Genomic DNA, 19,978 nt, shown 5'->3' with positions numbered 1-19,978 from the left:
ACTTGCAAACTGTGAACAGTAGCCGAATTGGTTTTTAATTACGTGTTTAGAATAACTACTGCCTTTCCCAAATAATTAAACTTGCCTGAAAAAACAGTTTGAAAGCAGAGCAGAAAATAACTGGTAACTCTGCAAACACTGAAAAATGTGGGGTTGTCCTCTCGCATGTGGAATGAGATTTCCTGCAGAAGGCTTATGTCATCAGACTGGCTAATTTAATTTTATTATTTCATGATGTTGGCATGCAGAATTTTCAATTAATAATTTAAAAAGTATGGGTCAAAAGAGTACTGACATTAACTGTATTTGAAATGGCATCTTGTAGTCATTCATGTGTGAATGAACCTAGCTCTTTTAAACACTGGTTTTTAATAAAATGCCTTCTTGCACAGAACTCATGCTTCCCAAGGTGAACTGAACATATTTCTCTTCAGACATATCTGGCAGAAAGGTTTGACATACTAAATTAGCAAAATGTGTGCCAGATTTAATATAACTAAATGGAACCAAATCTGAGCAGAAACGTTCCTTCTCAAAGCAAGAGAAATGTGCTGATTTTGAATACAAGTGAACCACACAAACGCTGTGTAACGCTGGAGAGTCACTTCTGGCGGGACAGAAGTATATAGATCGTCACTTTAGACCATCAGACCTAACAGAGAATACCCCTGCTCTCCCTTACCACAGGAAAATAAATTAATCCATTAGAAAGTCACCTTTGACCAGGGATCTGGGAGAATCTGGCGCTCTATGGCACATTTAGCACCTTTTACATCATTTGTGAGTACAGCTGCTGCCACATTTTGAAGCATTTCAAAAGTGTTAGTTACGTGCAGAAAACAGTTTGGCATTTTTGTGAGGCTAAGAGACGAGTTTAAACAAGGAGGTGCCCCATCACCACGGCATTTTTCAGAAGGATCTCTAATTTGGAAAGGGCAGCGTACAACACTGCTTTATCTTCCTCTGTGCTCTTTTGGCTCACATATTCCTCACCAGCTGCCCATCCTTTGGATTGTTTTTCAGCAGCATCCCCAGGAAGTGCTTTGAAGTCTCAGAAATATATATATGTATAATTTAGGTTGACATACTTGGCAGGCTCATTTGAAAAATAGAAATGTTTCATGGCATGACACAAGAGATCTCTTAAGTAAGTTATAAAGAACTGAAGCATTTCTAACATCCGCCAGCTTTTGCCCACAGTTCCTAATACATTCTTTTTTTCTTCCTATTGCCTGTGCGAACCTCTTATGTTATAACTCTGTTAAGGAATTTTATAACTGCTTCTTTAAATGCTTGAAAACACATCTTTTTATTTACCAAGGATTTCTACAGTTGAAAATAGAAGGTATAAAAGTTGTTGTGTATGTTTCTTTCTGATCCTTTAGTTGGGAATAGCAATCTGAAGCACCATTGACTGTCTGAATAATAATGAAATTAGAATTCTGATAGTTGTCACAAATTCTAATCGCATGATGACTCGGAAGAAAAGAAAATAATTCTCCTGAATGTCTAACCCAAACAACATACTGTCTTATGGAAAGAAAAAAAACATTTTTTTTCTCTGTTGCTCAATACAATATGAAAACAAATTACCTACCATTCATGACTATTATTACTGATTGATATCGTAGTAGAGCTGGGGAACAGATATGTATGGTGAGACTGAACAGCCAGCATGCTCACATCAGAAATCAGACGGTACATTTATTGATATTTTCTCTGTAGCCTTTACTTTTCTTTGTTGCCATTTTAACTTCAGGGTTGGATTTTATAGCATTATTTAGCACTGCAAATGATTATAATGGCAGGAAAAAGATTCTGAGCGACAAAATGCAGATTTACTGCTGCAGTAAGTTCAGCTTTCAGGGACTGATAAGAGAACTTGCAGATGTATTGCTAAGTTGCTGCCCTAGAAGTTTTGAATTACTTTTGGCTCAAAAAGGCTGTGCTTTCCTCTTTTGTTTGGGTTCTTGCTCTTGTATTTTGCAGCCCTTTTTAATCCATGTATTTCTAGTCACTTGGTAAATGTTTTCTTGTTTTTGTTACTAAATGGGTAGTTGCAGAAAATAAACAAGATATAAATTTAATTTAAAAATAATCTCTAATTTTTTATGTGGAGGGTATTAACGGTTCAGGGAACACTCAATGAGTGCTGAAGTTTCTGGTTGTATTTAAGCTCAGTCTACATTAAGCACAAAGATCGGCTGTGGTGGGTCGGACCAAAGGCTCGTTTAGCCCAAGAATCTGTCTGTAATACCAGCTAAAAGTGGTTGACTAGGTGAGAACACAAGAGCAGGTACACAGATGCAGTGCTTCCAGAGTGCTGCCCTGTTCTCCAGCCACAAGTAACTCAGGGACTTCCCTGACTCAAACGCGGATGTTTGTCTTTAGTAAGAAGGAATAGATTTATCTGCTGTGAACTTCCTCTGTTTCCTTGGAGCTGTGTGAACTTCCAGCATCCACAAAATCCTATGGGAAAGAAGTTTCGCTACTTAATTCTGTGCTGCCTGAGGAACCCCACTCCTTTCACTGTTTTGAGCTTTGCTCCTGTTGATTTTGATATCCCTTATTTCTTATGTTGAATACAGCAGAAACAATTGATACCTGTAGAAAAGATCCATCTCTTGAGGTTTGAAGTGCTCAGTTCTGATACTTAAGTCCAGCATTGTGTGGAACTACAGCTCAGTCCACAGGCACAGCTGTAACTCCCATGACTAACAGAACAGGGATATTTAACCTTTTTGTGAGCAGTATGCAGTGCAATGCCTTTTTTCCTGGGAATGCTAAGTCCAGCTGAGATGTTTCATGGCCAGAATCGTGACATGCTCAGTGTGAACACAAACTGACTGCACAAAGAGCATAAAGAGCGTAATTCACTCTTGCTTACACCAGATTTGATGTCTTTCTTTTCGGTAACTTCTGAAAACAGATATGAAAGCCCTGCACAGATAACTGTTTGACATGGTGCTGCCCTACCTTAACTCGCAGATCAGACAGACTTGCGCTTTTTACTCATTCATTCTCTGTTCCTTCACTTCTGAAGATGTTCTTGTTCCCCTTTATTTTTTTGTATTTTTATAATACAAATATTTATAGATTGAAAGGATATTTGTGGGGTGTTTTTAAAGGGAATGCAATTGCCATCAACATACTCGTTTCCTCCCTGTGTGTAACCATCATGCAGTGGAAGAGAAAGGTGGAACATCCATCTAGACATGAGCAACTAGGAGACTACAAAAGCCAGAGGACTCCTTAGGAAGGAAAGAAATCTGTGCAGGAAAGTCTGGCTGTGACTTGTTAGTCTGTATGCCAACGTCACGAAGCAGTGCAGTACAGGAGCTCAGCTGATGGCTCATGGTCCGCGCTATGTGCATGTAAGCTGTCCTTCTGACTAGCTCTGGTCTGATTGTGTCCGTCAGCGCCCTCGAGTGCTTGAACCTACTCAGGTGCCCTTCTGGAACACCCGTCCTGACTCAATTGCAGCTGGAAGGAGCTGGATTTATATGCTACAGGGTTGCTTTACAGTGTGAACAGGAGCACACTAAGTGGTGATGATCAGATTTCCTTCAGGAGTAGAAGTCTGATCCAAGCTGAAATGCAATGTATCTACCTAAGTTGCTTTCAAAGCGTACAAGTGCCTGGAAGATGACGGTCACATAAAGTGTCCTTCCCTGGTTTTAGCAAACTTTGCTCTTGTTCACTCCAAACCGTGCTGAACATGTGCTTGGACTCAAACCTTGAGCAGGTAAAGACCTGAAGGCAGTAACAAGTACACTTGTTTTTAATTTCACTGCTACCAGTTGGCAGCTGTGAGGATAGACTTGTTACTCTCTTCCTAGGTTGTTCCTCTCCAAAAGGCAGAACCTTGAAACCCAAAATGAGTGAAGCTTTGAAGTAGGCCACAGCAGTCCCAGAGAGTGGACATTGCAGTGGTGTGGCCTAAGGGTACATCTTTAACGATGGGCTGCTACTTTCTCGTTTTGAAAGTTTAAAAAAAGATGAATGAATTTTGATGAAATCAATAAAGTAAGAAAACTTAGAGCCAGGAGAAGGCAGAGGTTTGACTTGGGGAACTGTCCACAGTGGGAGACACTCGTATCACACTTCAATTTGTGTGGTGCAGCACGATTTTCATAGTCACTTAGTTGCGAGGGTGTCCAAGATGATCGTGAAAAGCATCATTTGTGATTTGGAAACCTGTGCGAATTCAGATCTTTTCACATATCACCACGCTAACGCTATTACTCATTGCAAGTTGTGGGTTAGTTGTTGTGTACTGGTGGTTATTCTGCAGCTGAGTTCTATAAATATTTAGCTTTCCCACCACCATCACAAGTTTTTTGATGCATAGCGAGTATTTCCATTTTTACTGGTCTGTTTTGGATTTCTTTAACACTGAACTGTCTGCTTGGTACCTGTCGCTGCGTAGAAGGTATTCATATGCATTAGCCCCGTTTCCTACCCAAGGCATAGGGTACTTTAAATCGTTCTTTACATTTCTGACTGTGAGAACCCGTGGGTTGAAGAAATCCCTTTCTTTCCTCAGTTTATATTACAGCAGGTGTGTCAGAGAAGCCATTTTACATACGCATTTCTCCTTTCAGCCACAAATGCCTCAGTACAGCAGAAGAAAACTGATGTAAAAGGCAAGGTTGAAAGTATGATAAAGTTTCCCAGATAACATAATTGTCTCCTTCTTCTTCAGATGTAGGTGCAAGAAACTACAGGCATTTGTGTGCAGTTTATTACAACAAGACCCCAGGGTTTGAGATTATCCATGGTTTGCTGGACAGGGTCATGCAGCTTCTTGAAGTACCACCCGATGAAGATGATGGCTACACGATCAAGGCAGCTGAAGGTAAGGAAGACAGAGCTGCAGCATGCAGCAGAGGTTGTTCTAGGGCTCAAATGTTCCCCAACAATTTGAGAGTGTATTTTCAGTTGCTGTGAGCAGTAGGCACTAAGGATTAATGTTGTTATATGTGGTATCGTACTGCAGTATGAGGAAGCAATAATGAAAAGGTGAACTTCCTTCACTGGTTGTAAAATGGGATTGCCATCTTCCTGTGAGCTTTTCTGAGTAGTTTTATAAAAATCATGAGTTGACAGGGTTTTTGGGAGACTTACAGTAAAGTGTATGCTATGAGTGTCATGGACTGCAATGATTACTCTGCTCAGTACAAGGGTAAGTAGGAATTCACTGAACTGATTAATATGCCAGATACACTGTATTCTCCTTGTTGTGGGGAAGACAACCTCTTAAACCTGATCTTTTAGTGTATAGCTGTATCTATAGCTTTTATTCATATTATCCATTTATTTATATATTCATATGAAGGTAGATGCCTTATGTCTTTGAGACTGAACCTGCTGCTTAGACAAGTACTTGCGTAACAGCTCCCTTCCTTCTCCTTACCGGCTGAGCTTCACATGAATTAAAAATAACATCCTTAAGTGCAAAAATCTCCTCTGTGTGTGTGCATGTAAGAGAGAGAGAGCTGACTGACCCCATTACTTCATTGCAAGAGCATAGCTTGATGCAAGAGAGCAAGCATAAACCACCACTCTATTCTGCTACCCAAAACAACAGTGTAGTAAATACAGCATAGAAAAGCAAAACAGCAAGGATAGCAGCTATGATTCTACTTAAACGTCACACACTGGTGTTCAGAGCTATAAGACACTGAATCAAATTGACTCAGCTTGAAGACGTGCCTCCGTTCTGCACTTACTGGAACACGTGGCCCTGGCAAAGTCCCTGACAGCCTGACCGAGCTCATCTGTTCATAGAATTTTAATGAAAAACTGTTAGATGCCTTCCTGTTCTGCCACGCGCTGCCAAGATGCCAAACGTAGCACTTCAGCTAAGTGGTCTCCTAGCATTTTAATGCATGTTTGTGTCATATGTATTGACCTTTTATTTTTGTCCTCCTGCTTTTGGACAAAACACTCTTTTGCTCAGTATTATTTAGGCAGGTTTTCAAAGGGTTTATTAGAATATTGTTTATAGGATTCCCAGATTAACCAGAAGAACACTTAAACAAATATACTTCTTGTTCAGATTCTACCAAGCAGAGAACAAGTAAGAGCAATAATATAAGCAGTAAGTAATATTTGGAAGAAGGGAGAGAGAAGGGGTGGAGGAGCTTCTCAGAGCTAGGTACTTGGGTATCTGATGGGTTTAAAAGTCAAACTGAACTGTTGGACTCCTTTTCAAAACTCTTCTGTAGCTCATTTTTTAATAGACATAAAGAGTTTGCTTTAGTACTGGAAATATTTGCAAGTGATTTATATTCTGTACTGTAAGATTTCAGTGGTGGCACAGAAACTGGAAAAAAAAATCTCAAAAAATAATTCTAACACAGTGAAGAACTTATTTCTATATTTGTGATGCTGTGAGATTTCTGATGGCCATTCAGAATCCCAGCATTCCCATGACATCATTCCTCAATGCCTTTAGTGTAAAGGATGGGTTATGCTTTGTCACATGCAATATATTACAAGCAGTTTGTGCCTTTCAGCTGTAGACAAAAAGTGGCTGCTGTTTCACCAATGATTCAGAAGCTCCTGGGCTGGCATGTAGACTCCTTGAAGTTCCGACATTGGAATTGAACCTTGGTAACAATGCAGACGGCTGATGCTCCAGTGCCATAGCAGATGCAGTGTCACAGCACCAACATACTTAAAAAACCTTCATGGCAGAGGCAGTTGGAAGTTAAAGTAGTTTGGGTGTTTCTGTTTGGGTTTTTTTATTGTTTTGGATATTTTTTTTTAACTTGCTTCACAATCTCTCAGTTAAGCTGTGCGAGAGAGAAAATGTCAGTAGATGGAGTAAAATCAGTTACTGAGTGGAAAAAAATCTCCTGTAACATCTGAAGAGACTGCAGGATACTGAAATGATTCAGAAGAACATGCAAGTTACTTCAGAGGTTTTAAATCAGGGCATTAAACGTGGCATGGATTTTTAGATGCCTCTTTATGGAGTGTCATTTTTTATTGCCTGTGCCAAATTAATATTTGTAGAGTGAGAAATGTGTTTCTCCTAAGACTCCTATTTGGAAAGATCCTAGAGATACTTTTTCTGTATGTGATCTTAAACAAAAGATGAGACTAGTAAGCCACACACTGTAAAGGTAGGGGGTTAGTCCAGTTGTTTTCATCGCTTGTACAACTGATAAAAGTAAGTCTAGTGATTATTGGAAACAATACAGGGGGGAAACGTTGTTTTAATTGTGCAAGAAAGATTGGATAGAGCTGCATTGGGCACATTTGCCTCTCTTCTAAATTCACTTTGGAGAATGAAATGCCTGTACTCTAGCCCTGTTTGGTCCATATGTGCAAATCACGGTTATTTAAGCACCTTCTGTTCTACCAACACCTAAGTGCCTTGTGGTTTGACCTTAAGGTCAGAGCCTTTTTGCCTTTACGGCAGCACCTGTGAAAAAAGTACAGATGCTAGAAAATATGGGTGAAATTCTGATGTTCCCCTGGCCTTTGCACTACGCTTTGGTGTAATCTGATCTAGGTAATAAATGGAGAAGAGTTGTTTAGGGCAGCCTTAAGGAAGAGAGGGGTTTGAGTGACTGATTGAAGGATTTCAGCACACATTGGCACTCAGTGCTTTTCAGTTCCTTAAAGTTATTGATGGAACAAATTTCTTTTCCTTATTACCTACCACTAAATATATGGAATTAAAGTTTTAAAGACTGAACTCTGAAATGCTACCCATTGTTTTAAAATACATAGAAAAAACTTTTTGATACCATAGTGAATGCTACAATTAGTGATCTAGAAAAGCATTTTTTTTTTCTTTGTTTGTTTTGTTGCTGAGGCATCCCTTATCAAGCATAGATTGAAAAAAAAGTATGATTTTTTTTAATCAACCCTCAAATTTGTATGTGCTGCATAATAAAAATTTTGGCATAAAACTCTTGAAATTTTAGCTAGTTCCATACCATTAATAAAATTTAAAGATCAGTGCAGATGTGTATGATTAGGAGATAAAATAAAACCAAATTTTTAAACAATAAAAATGAGTAGAAAGAGCCAATAAATTTGGCCATATGTTGCCAGGTAATGTAATAATTTATTTTTTACTTCATTTTCATTTGTTCCAGTTCCCTTGCATTGAGAACTAGAGGCATTCTGATAATTATATCAGAAGGTATTCTTAACCGCCAGTTTTAATCTCTGTGAGAATGGGTGTGTTTTCTGCAACATTTTGGTCATCTCGTACTTCTGGATGTCTATCCGAGATGGTGATTTTCATCCAGAGATCAGGACCACGATCACAGGAGGTGATGTTAGTCAGGGAATTTGGATCCAAAGTAAACATCTTACTTAGCCTAAAGAGAATAAACAAGGGCTTGATAAATAGTGACAGTAGGTTGTGTATTGCGGTCTTCAAAGGAGTGGTGTGAAATGTAAGGTGGAATTATCCTTGCTGTGTTATAAGATTTAGAATGCCTGTCTCTTATCTGAGGGAGGAAACCCCGGATCTGCAGTACTTTGAGAGTCTCTGTGCTTTGCAAATGGGAGGTAATTGGGTACAAACTGCTAGAAAAGTGAAAATAATATCCATATTTTATGAAAATGAAGCAATTCAACAGGTTCGCAGAAGACTTTAATGGTAAATTAATAGTGCTTCACTGTCTGCCCCACAGCAAATCTGATATTTGGTGAAATCTCATTCCTTCCTGTGAAAACAATCCCTGTACAGTGTGAGCTTGGAACGTGAGCTGCTTTTTTGTACATTATTGATTCTTATGAATTTCATCAAACTCTTGGGTTTGTTTTTGTTTTATCTTTAAGTAAATGTTTATGCCATTCACTCTTAGGGTAGTCAGCTGCTTGGCAAAGCTGGGACATCAGCCCCTTGGTGTTGAACATACCCATGTGTTTTATAAATGCATCCTAAGCCCGGTGTCCTTCAGTAACTGACACTTGTCTGTCAAAATAAAAAAAGAAATCCCACTCCCTTCTTTTACTGACCTTAGTTAATTAAATGAAAGGTGTGGTAAAGTGTAGAAAATTTTAATTCTACAGTAAATCATAGCAATAGCTTCTCACTTAGTAAGGTTTAGCTGTGAAATTAGAGGTGTAATAGTTACTGTCATAGCTAAGAACGTCAATAAACATTTGCCTTTATAATAATAATTATAATTATATGTAATTATAATAACAACAAACATCTTTAAAAGAAGGTTTAGACTGTGAACCTTGATTCTCCAATCAAAAGGATGGAAGTCTGGGACTAATTCCGATTTCTGTGTATAGAATTGAAGCCTGGCATCTGTCTCTAGGAATCAGTTTAAATGGGGAGACTGCAGTATGCACAGGTGGAAGGTACCCATGTTGAATTTGGCATTATTAATACCTGCTTTATTGTAAGGAACTGTAGCTTGATTGCTCTTCATGGCAATCCTGGCCTTACAGTTCCTGGCAGCCATTGCCTTGTTCATGAATGTCAATAATTGTCCATTTACTCATTAATAGCAAAAGGAAATGTGCCAATTTTACTATGAAGCCTCCAAATATCATTTGTGACGTCGTGGAAGACATTGGTCAATTCTTAATCCATTAATTTGCATTAAAAAATAGACACTCTATAGATGCTATTGCATCCTTGTAATTATATTTATAGCCTTTCAAAGTACAAGTTTGGTGGATAGTTGGATTTGTTTGACTATAAAAACCTATCAGCTAGTAACTGACTGTATACAAAGTCCTCCGAATTGCACATTTGCCACTTCTCCAGTATTTTTTTTTTTTTCCTCACCCAGGATCAGTCTAGAACATCCACCTTGGAGCACTGGCACAACATTAACATTCCTCTGGTAGTACTAGGGGAATGTATTCCCAGTATTGCTACTGTAAATTAGCAGCAGCAGGGGATCTGCTTTGAGAATTGCACCATAATTATGGTGCCTAAGACGCCCAGCATCTCAGAAACATCCTAGTCCTGGCCGCTGTAACTAAATATATTCTTCATTTTTTTCAGTGGGCTGGAAGACACCTTCTTATATTCAAGAAAACCTTTTTCTCCAGATAAAGAGAAATATTTCTTGAATACTTACACATTTATGTCTCACATAAAAAGTTCAACCAGTCTTGTTAGCAGCTGAAAGTACTTTACCTACAATTTGTTTTCAATATCCTTAAAAATCATGATAGTGCTTTTTTCATTGCTGCCAGTCATTAATCTCATCCTAATTTACTTCAGATGCATTTCTCCTGCCAGTTTTTTCCATTTCCTACCAGTTTCTGACAGCTCCCAGACCCATCTAAATTGCTGGCACTTCTGCTCCTGAACTCATTTCTTCTCCCTGACATTAAGTCTCTGCTCTTCTCCTGTTCCTTTGCCAGGGAGGCCTCTTCAGAGTTTAATTCCTTTTTTCCTCCCAAAGGCAACACTTTTTTAATCCTACATCATAACAAGCCTAACAGATAAAAATCTTCCTTGCATCAAGACTTGAAACGTCTGGCACAGCGTACATTATATAACACAATATTAGGTAATTTCCTTTTTTTTCCTATTTCCTTGTGTTTTGAAATAGAAAATTATTTCTTAATCATAAACTAGATTTTCAGTGTTGCAGAGCCTTCTCTAGAAAAGAGATGATTCATCTGAGCCATCAGCAGTAAGAGCAGCAAGTTGCACATCTCCTTTCTCTATGATTAAGCAGTGAGGGTGAGAATGCAGGACTGGATGCACTGGCTTCTCTGGGGAAGTGCCAACTTCATCCTTCCATTCTATTTTCACAGCCTCCTATGGCTAGAGGCCACCTAAGTCTCTGTATGCATTTATTTCCACTACATTATTAATATCGACACTAGCAATTGTTATCTTGGTGAATTTATAGTGCACTGTTAAGTAGTTCTCTGATCTGGTTGGGTTTTTGAACCGTTATATGGAGGGAGTGCTTCAGATTTAATCTCGCATACGTTATCTAACATTTGCAGACAATTAAATTTTAGACATGGATTTGCAAGATTTTGGCTCAAACTTTTAGATCAGTGTGAATATGCGATCCTAAGATGAGTATTTTTTTTTGCCTGTGATGGGGGAACAGATGTCGCCTTTTCTTGTGGTGTCTGCATCAGAAAACAGTAGGTTTGGTTTGCAACAGAAATCTTAGTTGCTAAAACTAAGTGATTAACAGTTCTGGTGATTCCCGAGATTCATCATTTAATTACAAATTATTCCCTGCTAGTTTGTCAAGTTGTTTTCTGAAAGGCATGAAATGTAGTAACCATGAAAGCATCACATCAAGTGGCTGTTATTTATCTCAGCAAGTAATGTCAAGTCATTGGGAGGGGAGGACGGCTTGGTCTAGGGTACGAAGGGAATAAACAACCTGCAAACCAGGTATGATGCACTAAAGTAGGCTTGCAAAGAGACTTAGTGCTGGTTCTTGTTAAATGCTGGTTTGAAAGCAGAGCCTAAAAGCTAAAATCTGCTGCCTTACTGTGCAGACATAGAATGTGTTATACCCCCTGCCATAAAGAACATGGTTTATTGTTTCCTAGTTTCTGACAGATGCTGATATTTGCAAGGTTAAATTATTCCTTTAGATATTTAGAGGGATAAACCAGTTCTGGAACAGAAATAAATTCAGTTTTTTCATATTCAAAGCTTTGTGTTCTCTAACTCCAGTGAAAGAGCAAGACATCTTGAAAAAAAAAAAAAATAGAGCTTTATTTGGAATCAGGAATTCCCTAGCTTTCTAAACAGCTGCGACATGTTATCAGCTTGTGACTTTTAAACAGGACAAAGTATAACATTTCAGATAAATCTGGATAAATCAGATAAAACTGGCCTAAAAACAAAGATTAGCTCTGTAATGGTGACCCTACAGGGCAGCTGAACTCCAGTGTAGAATTGCTGTTTCTCACAGCTGCCACACAAATACGAATTCATTGTACTTTATACACAAACACTGATTTCTAGAAGTGTACACCTAGTTTGATAGATTTCTTTCTAGGTTTCCTATTCCAGACAATTTTTGCTCTATGCGTTATTTAAGTGGCTACTCTGGTACCTGGCAGTGAATATGTGAAATCCCATTACCCTCATCTGTGACCCAAATGGCTGCTTTCCTTACCCTCAGCGCCCACCCAAATATTCCCTTCCGTTAAGAAAGGCAGGAACACGGTGATTATACCCAAACAGTCTGAAATGCCTGACACTGCTGTAATCCTGAGAATAACTCAGTGAATAAAGAGCAGCTCCAAACCTGTTACATTCTTGAACCGCTTCACAACATCCAGCAACAGCAGACATGCTCTGTTAAAGCTCCTGAGGCACTCTACAGCAAGAATGAAGAATGAATCTAGCCTTAAAGTATGTGTTGGTCTCTGCTCTCAAAGCTAATGAAGGGAAAGAGATCAGTAGCTACACTAGCCCCCAGTTCATCGCTGTCACCCACTGTGAGAGGATGAACAACAGTTGGCTCTGCACCCAGAGAACATTGTCATTATTTCTGCTTACAGTCTATCGTAAGTTTGTATTTGTAAAACAATAGCATTGATCCACAAATAGTCTTAAATATAGAATAGATTCAGTTTGAGAGTTGTATATGGGGGTTCTTATGAGATAGAAAAATCAGTTTTCCTCACGCCCTCCCTGAGATGCAAGTTAATGAAAACGCAGCCATTGACTTAGCTGTAACATGAGAAGATGATTCACTGACTGACCGCTGCAAATTTGTGGATGCTTCTCCATATTCCCTAGCCTCACTGTCTGCACAAGGACTCTAATATTCAGCTCTATTTTTGGATATCCAGTGTACCAGTCCAGGTAAATAATTGATGGTGCCTTTACCCTCTTCTGCCATGCCCTGTCTGCAGAGGCTTGTGGAAAAACATAGCAAGAAATCAGAGTGAAAGATGTCCTTTAAGCAGAGGACGTATTCCTGCCTATCATACAGGCATTTCTTCTGCCATCTTTTCAAGCGTTAATTATTTTCTTGGGTGGGGACAGGGAATCGATCTAAAGCACTTGCCTTAAATTTGATTTCAATGTCCTGGTGTGTCATTACAGCTCGGTGTAACCTGGGGAGTGGAGGTTCTTCTGGCACAGCTTTAGCCAGGAGTTAGAAACCAGGAAACTGCAGTTAATAAATATCCCACTGGTCTTCAAGTATGTTTTTTCTGGGCATGGCATTATATGGGGGAAGAGCTGCTGATAATGTGCAAGAGCAGTTGTTCTCTCGGTATTGTTCCAAAAATCATGCAAGGTTTGAGATGTCTGTGATTTTAAAAACTAGTTGAAGGTAAATTATCCCGTGACAAGATATGATTTTGAGGTTGCTGTTGCTCTGATTCTGAGAGCAGGACTGCACTGCGTACGTGGGCAAGGAAAGGTCATTGCCTTTTCAAACACCGACTGGTCCGACAGTGTCCTATGACTTTGCATTGGAGCCTGTCTACCAAAAGATGACATTAGCCGAAAATGTGAAGAACCTGATACTAAAGAGAAAAACAAAATCCACCCTCAAAAAGCTGAATTCCATCTAGTGCAGCACAGGTAAAATCCTTCACCAAGTGAATCAGTGAAAGGGCAGCTGCAGCAACTAAGGGGATGGAAAATTAAGATGAAAGGCTTCAGAGGCCAGATGAGCTCTGCTCTATTACCTCCTTAGGCTTCAGCTTCCCATGTTCTTTCAAATTATAGGAAGGAAGGAGTGGGTTTGAAGGCTTAGTGCAACTTGAGGCCTATAATACTACTTTAATCTATTTCTTTTTGAAAAGGAGGGAGAGCAAGTGAGAGAAGAGAAACTGTGCAAGGTGTTTGACAACAAAGAGTGCAGGGAACTCCGAGCTCTTTGAGGGTCAATTAGCCAGAAAATGTGCTAAAGACTACATGCTCTATTGGATTATTGGCCAAAGAATTACCCCAAAGCAATCAGAGTGGCCCTGTTGCCTGAATACAGAGAGGCAATTACAGATTTTGAGGACATGCTACAGAAGCTTTAATTAAAGGTATTATTTCTACATCACTGAACACTGGAAATTACATTCTTACTTGCAGCCACAAGAAGTGGCTTTTGTCTTTCACTTGTGTGTAGTATGTCAGCACAAGACATGGCTGCCTTTGGCATCTCTTCTTTAGGAACGCATATTGGATTTCACCCCACCCCTTCTCCTAACTACCAGTTACAACGTTGACATATTAAGAGGTGGATTTCCATTGCTAGACCTTATGTCTTCCTCTGGCATTGGTCTCTATCAGCAAGGGCAACACGGTCTCTGACTAGATTTGGAAGTGAGGTTTATGAAGTGCTATTTGTGTGCAGAGCAGAAAGGATTAACTACATCAAGAGTGGTAAACCTGTTGTCCTGAAAACAAACAATATAGTAAACTACAATTTTTAAACTAACGTTGGCTCTCAACATGCTTGATGGTTCAAACCAACCAGACCTACAAGAGCAGCCTTTCAATATAACTGAACCAGCAGCAAGCACAGTCCCTTCCCAGCACCCGTGCTGGAAACGGTGCCTCTAGGTGTGCATGGGTGCCCAGTTGGCCTGGGAGGGCTTTCCTCAGCTGAGCATGCTCTTCATGACCATACCATTCCTGACATTATTCCATACACAGATAACACGGACTCTGCTGTCAACACTGAACTCTTGCTCAAAAGCTGCAGGTCACAGCTGCCAGCTTTCCTGGGAAAGCGCCCTTTGGACTCCTTTTGGCATGAAGACTTTATTAAAGCTTAGGATGACAAGGCTTCAGCTGATGATTTACTGAAACAAGATAATAGTGCATGCATTTGTTGCCAGCTCCCCATACGTTCAAGTAGCGTAAGCACGTGTCTTCCATATGGCCTTGACCCTCACTCTGGCATGTTATAATTTCCTTCAAGAGCTGACTGATAGTCCAGCCCACAACACAAGCTTTGCAACAAATCTACAACCATTGCCATTTACTTGATAAACACACAAAACCCATGGATCAGGAAAAAAAAAATCCTTACCTTTGTTTCTTGGTTAGTTTGACAAATCCTCTGCTTTGCTGTGCTGGTTGCTCAAGTCCTCCTGCAGCCCATGGCTTGCCCTCAGCCTAAGGAGGTTCCTCTAGCTTGCATCTACCTTTTGTAGTTGTGGTTGGTCCCTCAGTCAAAGCACTCCCCCTGGCTGCAAAATGCTCTTTTCTCTTTTCCCCTCTTTCTGCTCAGGTTTTTCACATTTCTCCTGATTGTTGTCTTTGTGTGCTTGCCTTTCGGTGTCTGAATTTCTTGATCTGAAATTTCCATTTGCCGCAAACCCTGGTGCCCTTGGCAGACACATGGACCAACACCACCCTGTCCCAGGCACAAGCTGCCCTCCTTCCCTTTCTGTGTGTGTGGTCAAAGGGAGAGTCACCAAGATGAGGAAGACCTTAGGTTCCTTATCTGTGGGATGCAGTCTGGAAGTCCTTTTGGCAGGCAGGAATGTACTTTGAAGCGTTCTGTAGTGCAGCCGGTTATCATAATAGTTTTGTTATTAACCAGAGTTCATAAACTCTCTGTAAACTTATTCCTCAGCTCACATTTGGTGCCAGAGCCAGTTAGTAGCTGGGCAGATGGGGACCCTAAAGCTTTTAACAGGTTCTTTGGGTTTGATTTGTTTATTGTCCTGTCTCTTCCAGTCACAGAACAATACTCTGCAAGTGCCATGCCTGCAAAGCACTGGGCTCACTGGTGAGCGTGCTGTGAAGGAATCAGCATTTCAGGGTTAGCTTAACTAAGAATGGAGAAGTGATTAGAAGGTCCTGCTTCCTGCACTTCGGGAGTTAAATGTTCCCCCTTGATATTACTTTTATATTTACCTCTTCACTGCAAGGGTGCACAAAGTAAAATAGATCATGGTCCTGCATTGGTAGCTGCATATGAGATGGAAAACGTGATTGAACACCTGACGCAGCGTGGAGCAGCGCATTCTGTGCCACACAGAGTGGATGGTTCCATGGTAGAGCTTCAGCCGCATCAGCAACTTGTCCCACTCTTCTCCCCTCTCCAGGCAGAGGGCCACCAGCTCCTTTTTCGCAGTGGTGGTTCACTGATTTAGTTGATTTGTGTGATGAAGCTGTGCTGTAAGCTCACGGTAAGAAGTTAAGAAGTAAGAAGTAAGATAACACGTTATCAGTGTTCACATTCTAGCTAAGATAACAGATCACTTTATGGCATAACCATTAAGTCATTTCATAGTTTCCAATATAATGTCATGAATTGCCTACAGTTTCCAAAATTTATTTATCACAAATTATTATGATTTCATTAAAAGCAAGGGAACTGCTATAAAGATCTGGCTAAGGAATGGCTTTGACTTTGGCCCCTGTAGTGCTCCTCTTCCAACAAAGCAGCTGCTGCTAACACCAATTACTGCAGCAGGCTTGCTGTTACGAAGTCCAGCTGAGGGTATGTGATGTACACAAACTCTTAATTACTCCTGGCTGCCCAGGGCTGCCCCTTGTCAGGAAAGGAGCAGCCAGCACTCTTGAAGACAGGCCCACCATACACCCAGCACCTGAACTGGCCTCCAGTAGAAACCTACCCCTTGAGGTTAGCTTGCTGACTGCTGCTATTGGATTGGTGAGGCCCTGGCACAGGTTGCCCAGACAAGTTGTGGCTGCGCCATCCCCCGGAGGTGTTCAAGGCCAGGTTGGATGGGCTTTGAGCAGCCTGGCCCAGTGGGAGGTGTCCCTGCTCATGGCAGCGGGGTTGGAACTGGATAATGTTTAAGGTCCCCTCCACCCCAAAGCATTCTATGATTCTATGGCAGGGTGAGACACTAATGCGGCAAACCGTGTATAGCTGCCAGAAGGATGCAGCGACACTAACTGATTTTGCAATGGATTGACCCAGTGCAGTGTTATTTTAGACCCTATCCGGATGCCTACAAGAAGTTTTAAAACAGTTTAGTCTCATTATACATTTGGGACTAGATTTGCAAGAAGATGAAGTGATGTTCCCGAGGCTCCAATACAAGGCAGCTCAGAAGAACAGACAAGTCAGACTCACTGCTTTTTAGCTAATCATACTGTCAAAGCTCCTTTTTGCCTATAATTATTAGCAGGATACTGTGCCAATATTATTAGCTTATGCTTAGTTCTTGCTCTTGTGCCAGTTTAAGCTTACAGTCAAGTTTCTAAAAGAAGGTCACTGTGCTGCTCTCGTCCATGGGACAATGCCAGCTTTATTCACAAATAGGAAAGCCTTTACCGCGAACTACAAGGATACTTTATTTTTAGGTTATGTTTTCACCCACAGTCTGCAGTGTGATCTGTATGTGTGGCGTTTGTTTCTTTTCTAAATGTGTTTCATCAAGTTTTATTTTAACACTTGTTCTGCACAGCACAGCTTGGCAAGTGCCTGTGTGGCTGGAGTTACGGGCTGCTAACATCCAAAGCTGGGTGATTTCACTCAGGTACAGCCAGGGGAAGTAGCTGGTTTGGGCTCGTAGCTAAGCCTGGAACTGGATGATTTAAAAGATACCGGTTCAGGATATTTTTGAAAGCAGCCTTTAGGTAACATTCCTGTGATCATTTACTACAGCCATCAGATTTCACAAGGCAGCTAAAGTTGAAGTATGCATTTAAGTTAATTTGCACTTACAGCACATTGGACAACAAAGAGATGTAATTGCTGTTCTTATTCTTGTAGCTGTGAGTCATGACTACAAGCCTCACAGGAGTCACTTCTTAAATGAACTATTTCCATTGGGGAGCTAATGAAGACTGTACCTCTGATTCTAGAACCTTAAATAGTATTTGGAGCAAGCAGAGGGTAGGTTGCCATTAGGAAATTCTTGCAGTTCTTTTGCAGGGTGCAGAGGATGTTGAAAGGCTGAGTGTCATGTGGTAGCAGGCAGGGAGCAGAACGGGAATCATAGGATCGTTTGGTTGGTCTCAAAGGAAAAGACCTTTGAGATTAGCAAGTCCGACTGTACCTGTCCATTACTAAACCAGATCCCTGAATGCCTCATCTGCCCACGTTTTAAATCCCTCCAGGGATGGGGACTCAACCATCTCCCGAGCAGCCATGCCTGACAATGTTTTTGGTGAAGAATTTTTTCCTGATATCCTAACCTCCCCTGGCACAACTTGAGGCCATTTCCTCTCATCACCTGTCACTTGGGAAAAGAGACTGACACCCACCCTGCCACAACCTCCTTTCAGGCAGTTGTAGACAGCAATAAGGTCTCCCTTCAGCCTCCTCTTCTCCAGACTGAACAATGCCTCTCCTGATAAGACTTGTGCTCCAGACAATGCCGAGTATAGGGGCACAAGGAGCTCCTCATGTTGTCTTCGTGCCAGTTCCATAACAAGTAGAGCCAGGATGTTTCTCATCCTCACTGATGCTGCCTCATGCATACCCCAATAACCAGCTCTTCTTGTAGAAGATAAGTCGTTGGATTTTAGCTTGTTGAAAAAAAGGTGCACAGCAAGGGGTGAGGGCAGGGGAGCTGACTGGTCCCAGGTGCTGTCCCTGCCAACGTGTTTCACTTCTGAGTGGAAATGCTATAAAGAGCCTTTCCCTTTCTGCAAGGGCATCATCTGCATCATGATGATGATCCGCATCAACAGCATCATCTGCAGTACTGCTTGCCGGAGGTCCTGCACACTGTGCTTTGCTTGCACATACTTGTTATGAAATAGATGGCTTCAAGAGGAGAAGCTTGGTAATTTGGTGTGGTTTTGTCTTTTAAAGGGTGATGAGGTCAAAATGCCACCCACCTCAGGACAGAGACCAAAAAAATGCTGCTGTAGACAAGCTTGAACACATTGCCAGTGTAGCCATCAGGCACAGATAACTTCCTTTGGGTTCTTCCTTGTTCCACAGTTTTACAGTGTACATGAAACTGCTTAAAAGCTCTTCTCCAGTTGAGGAATGTAGGTTGTTTGTGATTATGTGATGTGTTATGAAGCGTGAGTTGCCCACTTAGCCCTTAGATGCTTTATTTCCTTAAGCAGAGAAAGGAAGGAAACATGGAGGTGTTAAATAGCCTAAAGCCTGCACAAGTTCTTCATTCCAGTATCCCTCCAACTTGACTATCTGTGCTAATTTCTGTTACAGGACTGAGTCAAAACAACTGGAGTGTGAAAAATGCCCACGCCTTGGGCTTCACGTTTTATTTTTAACTCAAAGTGTGTCCTTGTTCCCTATCAATCACGACAACTGTTAATGCAAGAAAGTGAGAGACCCTTCTTAGCATCTCAGCACAGAGAAGGGTTTAATACTGAGAGCTTTGTTCTCCATGTTAAATGCTTATTGACTTCTCTGGCCCAGAGAAATATTGATTTTTCTCTCACTTTCTTTACAGGCTCTGCTTTCTTTCCTGGTCGTTGTGCTGAGATCTTTGCCAAAGGTCAAATTGTTGGGAAACTTGGCGTCCTACACCCTGATGTTATCACCAAGTTTGAGCTCACCATGCCGTGCTCTGCACTAGAGATCAATATTGAACCCTTTGTGTGAAGACGGGACTTCTGTCCTCCTCCAGCCGTCCGATGTCACAAGCAACCCCCTCTGCTCTTGTCTGTCTGCAGGGGATGTCCGCTTATGCTTTTATATCCCAATAAACTAGAAAAACAGCCTGGCTCCCTGGGTAAATATGTTCTTTACAGTGCGATTTGGCTAAACTGCAGGGTAAGAATGTGGCATCTCAGACTAGACCGTGCCCTCAATGTTTTTAAAGGGCAGCGGGGAAAGAAGTTGGGTAAAAGCCCAGTGTTTTACAAGAGAGATGTAATGGCAGAGCACGTGATTGGTTTTCAAAATCAGAAATGTTCCACAGACACAGCTTCATACTGTAACTGATTATGGCTGCATAACAGGAATCTCATTCTTTCCTTATTGCGTGAAATAAGATAATTGATTAGAGCAAATGTTGAGTGAATGTGAGCAGAACTAAGGAGCTGAGCTTTTTTTGCTGTACGGTTGTCGTGCTCATCTACGGCGAGGGGAGGAAAATAAACTTGTCTCATGAAAACCAGAAC

At 41.0% G+C, this 19,978-nt stretch overlaps 1 protein-coding gene across 1 annotated transcript in view; it reads left to right on the top strand.

Annotated features, from left to right (window-relative positions):
* Positions 1-19,978, top strand: part of FARSB (phenylalanyl-tRNA synthetase subunit beta) — a 40,429-nt gene extending 20,451 nt beyond the window's left edge. The window contains exons 16-17 of the mRNA XM_054074435.1: positions 4,706-4,858; positions 19,306-19,978. Of these exons, the coding sequence (XP_053930410.1) occupies positions 4,706-4,858; positions 19,306-19,457 (305 nt within the window). The 3' untranslated portion in view covers positions 19,458-19,978. The remainder of the gene's footprint in view (positions 1-4,705; positions 4,859-19,305) is intronic.

The sequence above is a fragment of the Cuculus canorus genome, chromosome 9 (assembly GCF_017976375.1).
Source record: "Cuculus canorus isolate bCucCan1 chromosome 9, bCucCan1.pri, whole genome shotgun sequence".
Taxonomy (NCBI): Eukaryota; Metazoa; Chordata; class Aves; order Cuculiformes; family Cuculidae; genus Cuculus; species Cuculus canorus.
Note: the sequence above shows the minus strand (reverse complement) of the source record. Positions and strands in the feature narration are given on the sequence as shown.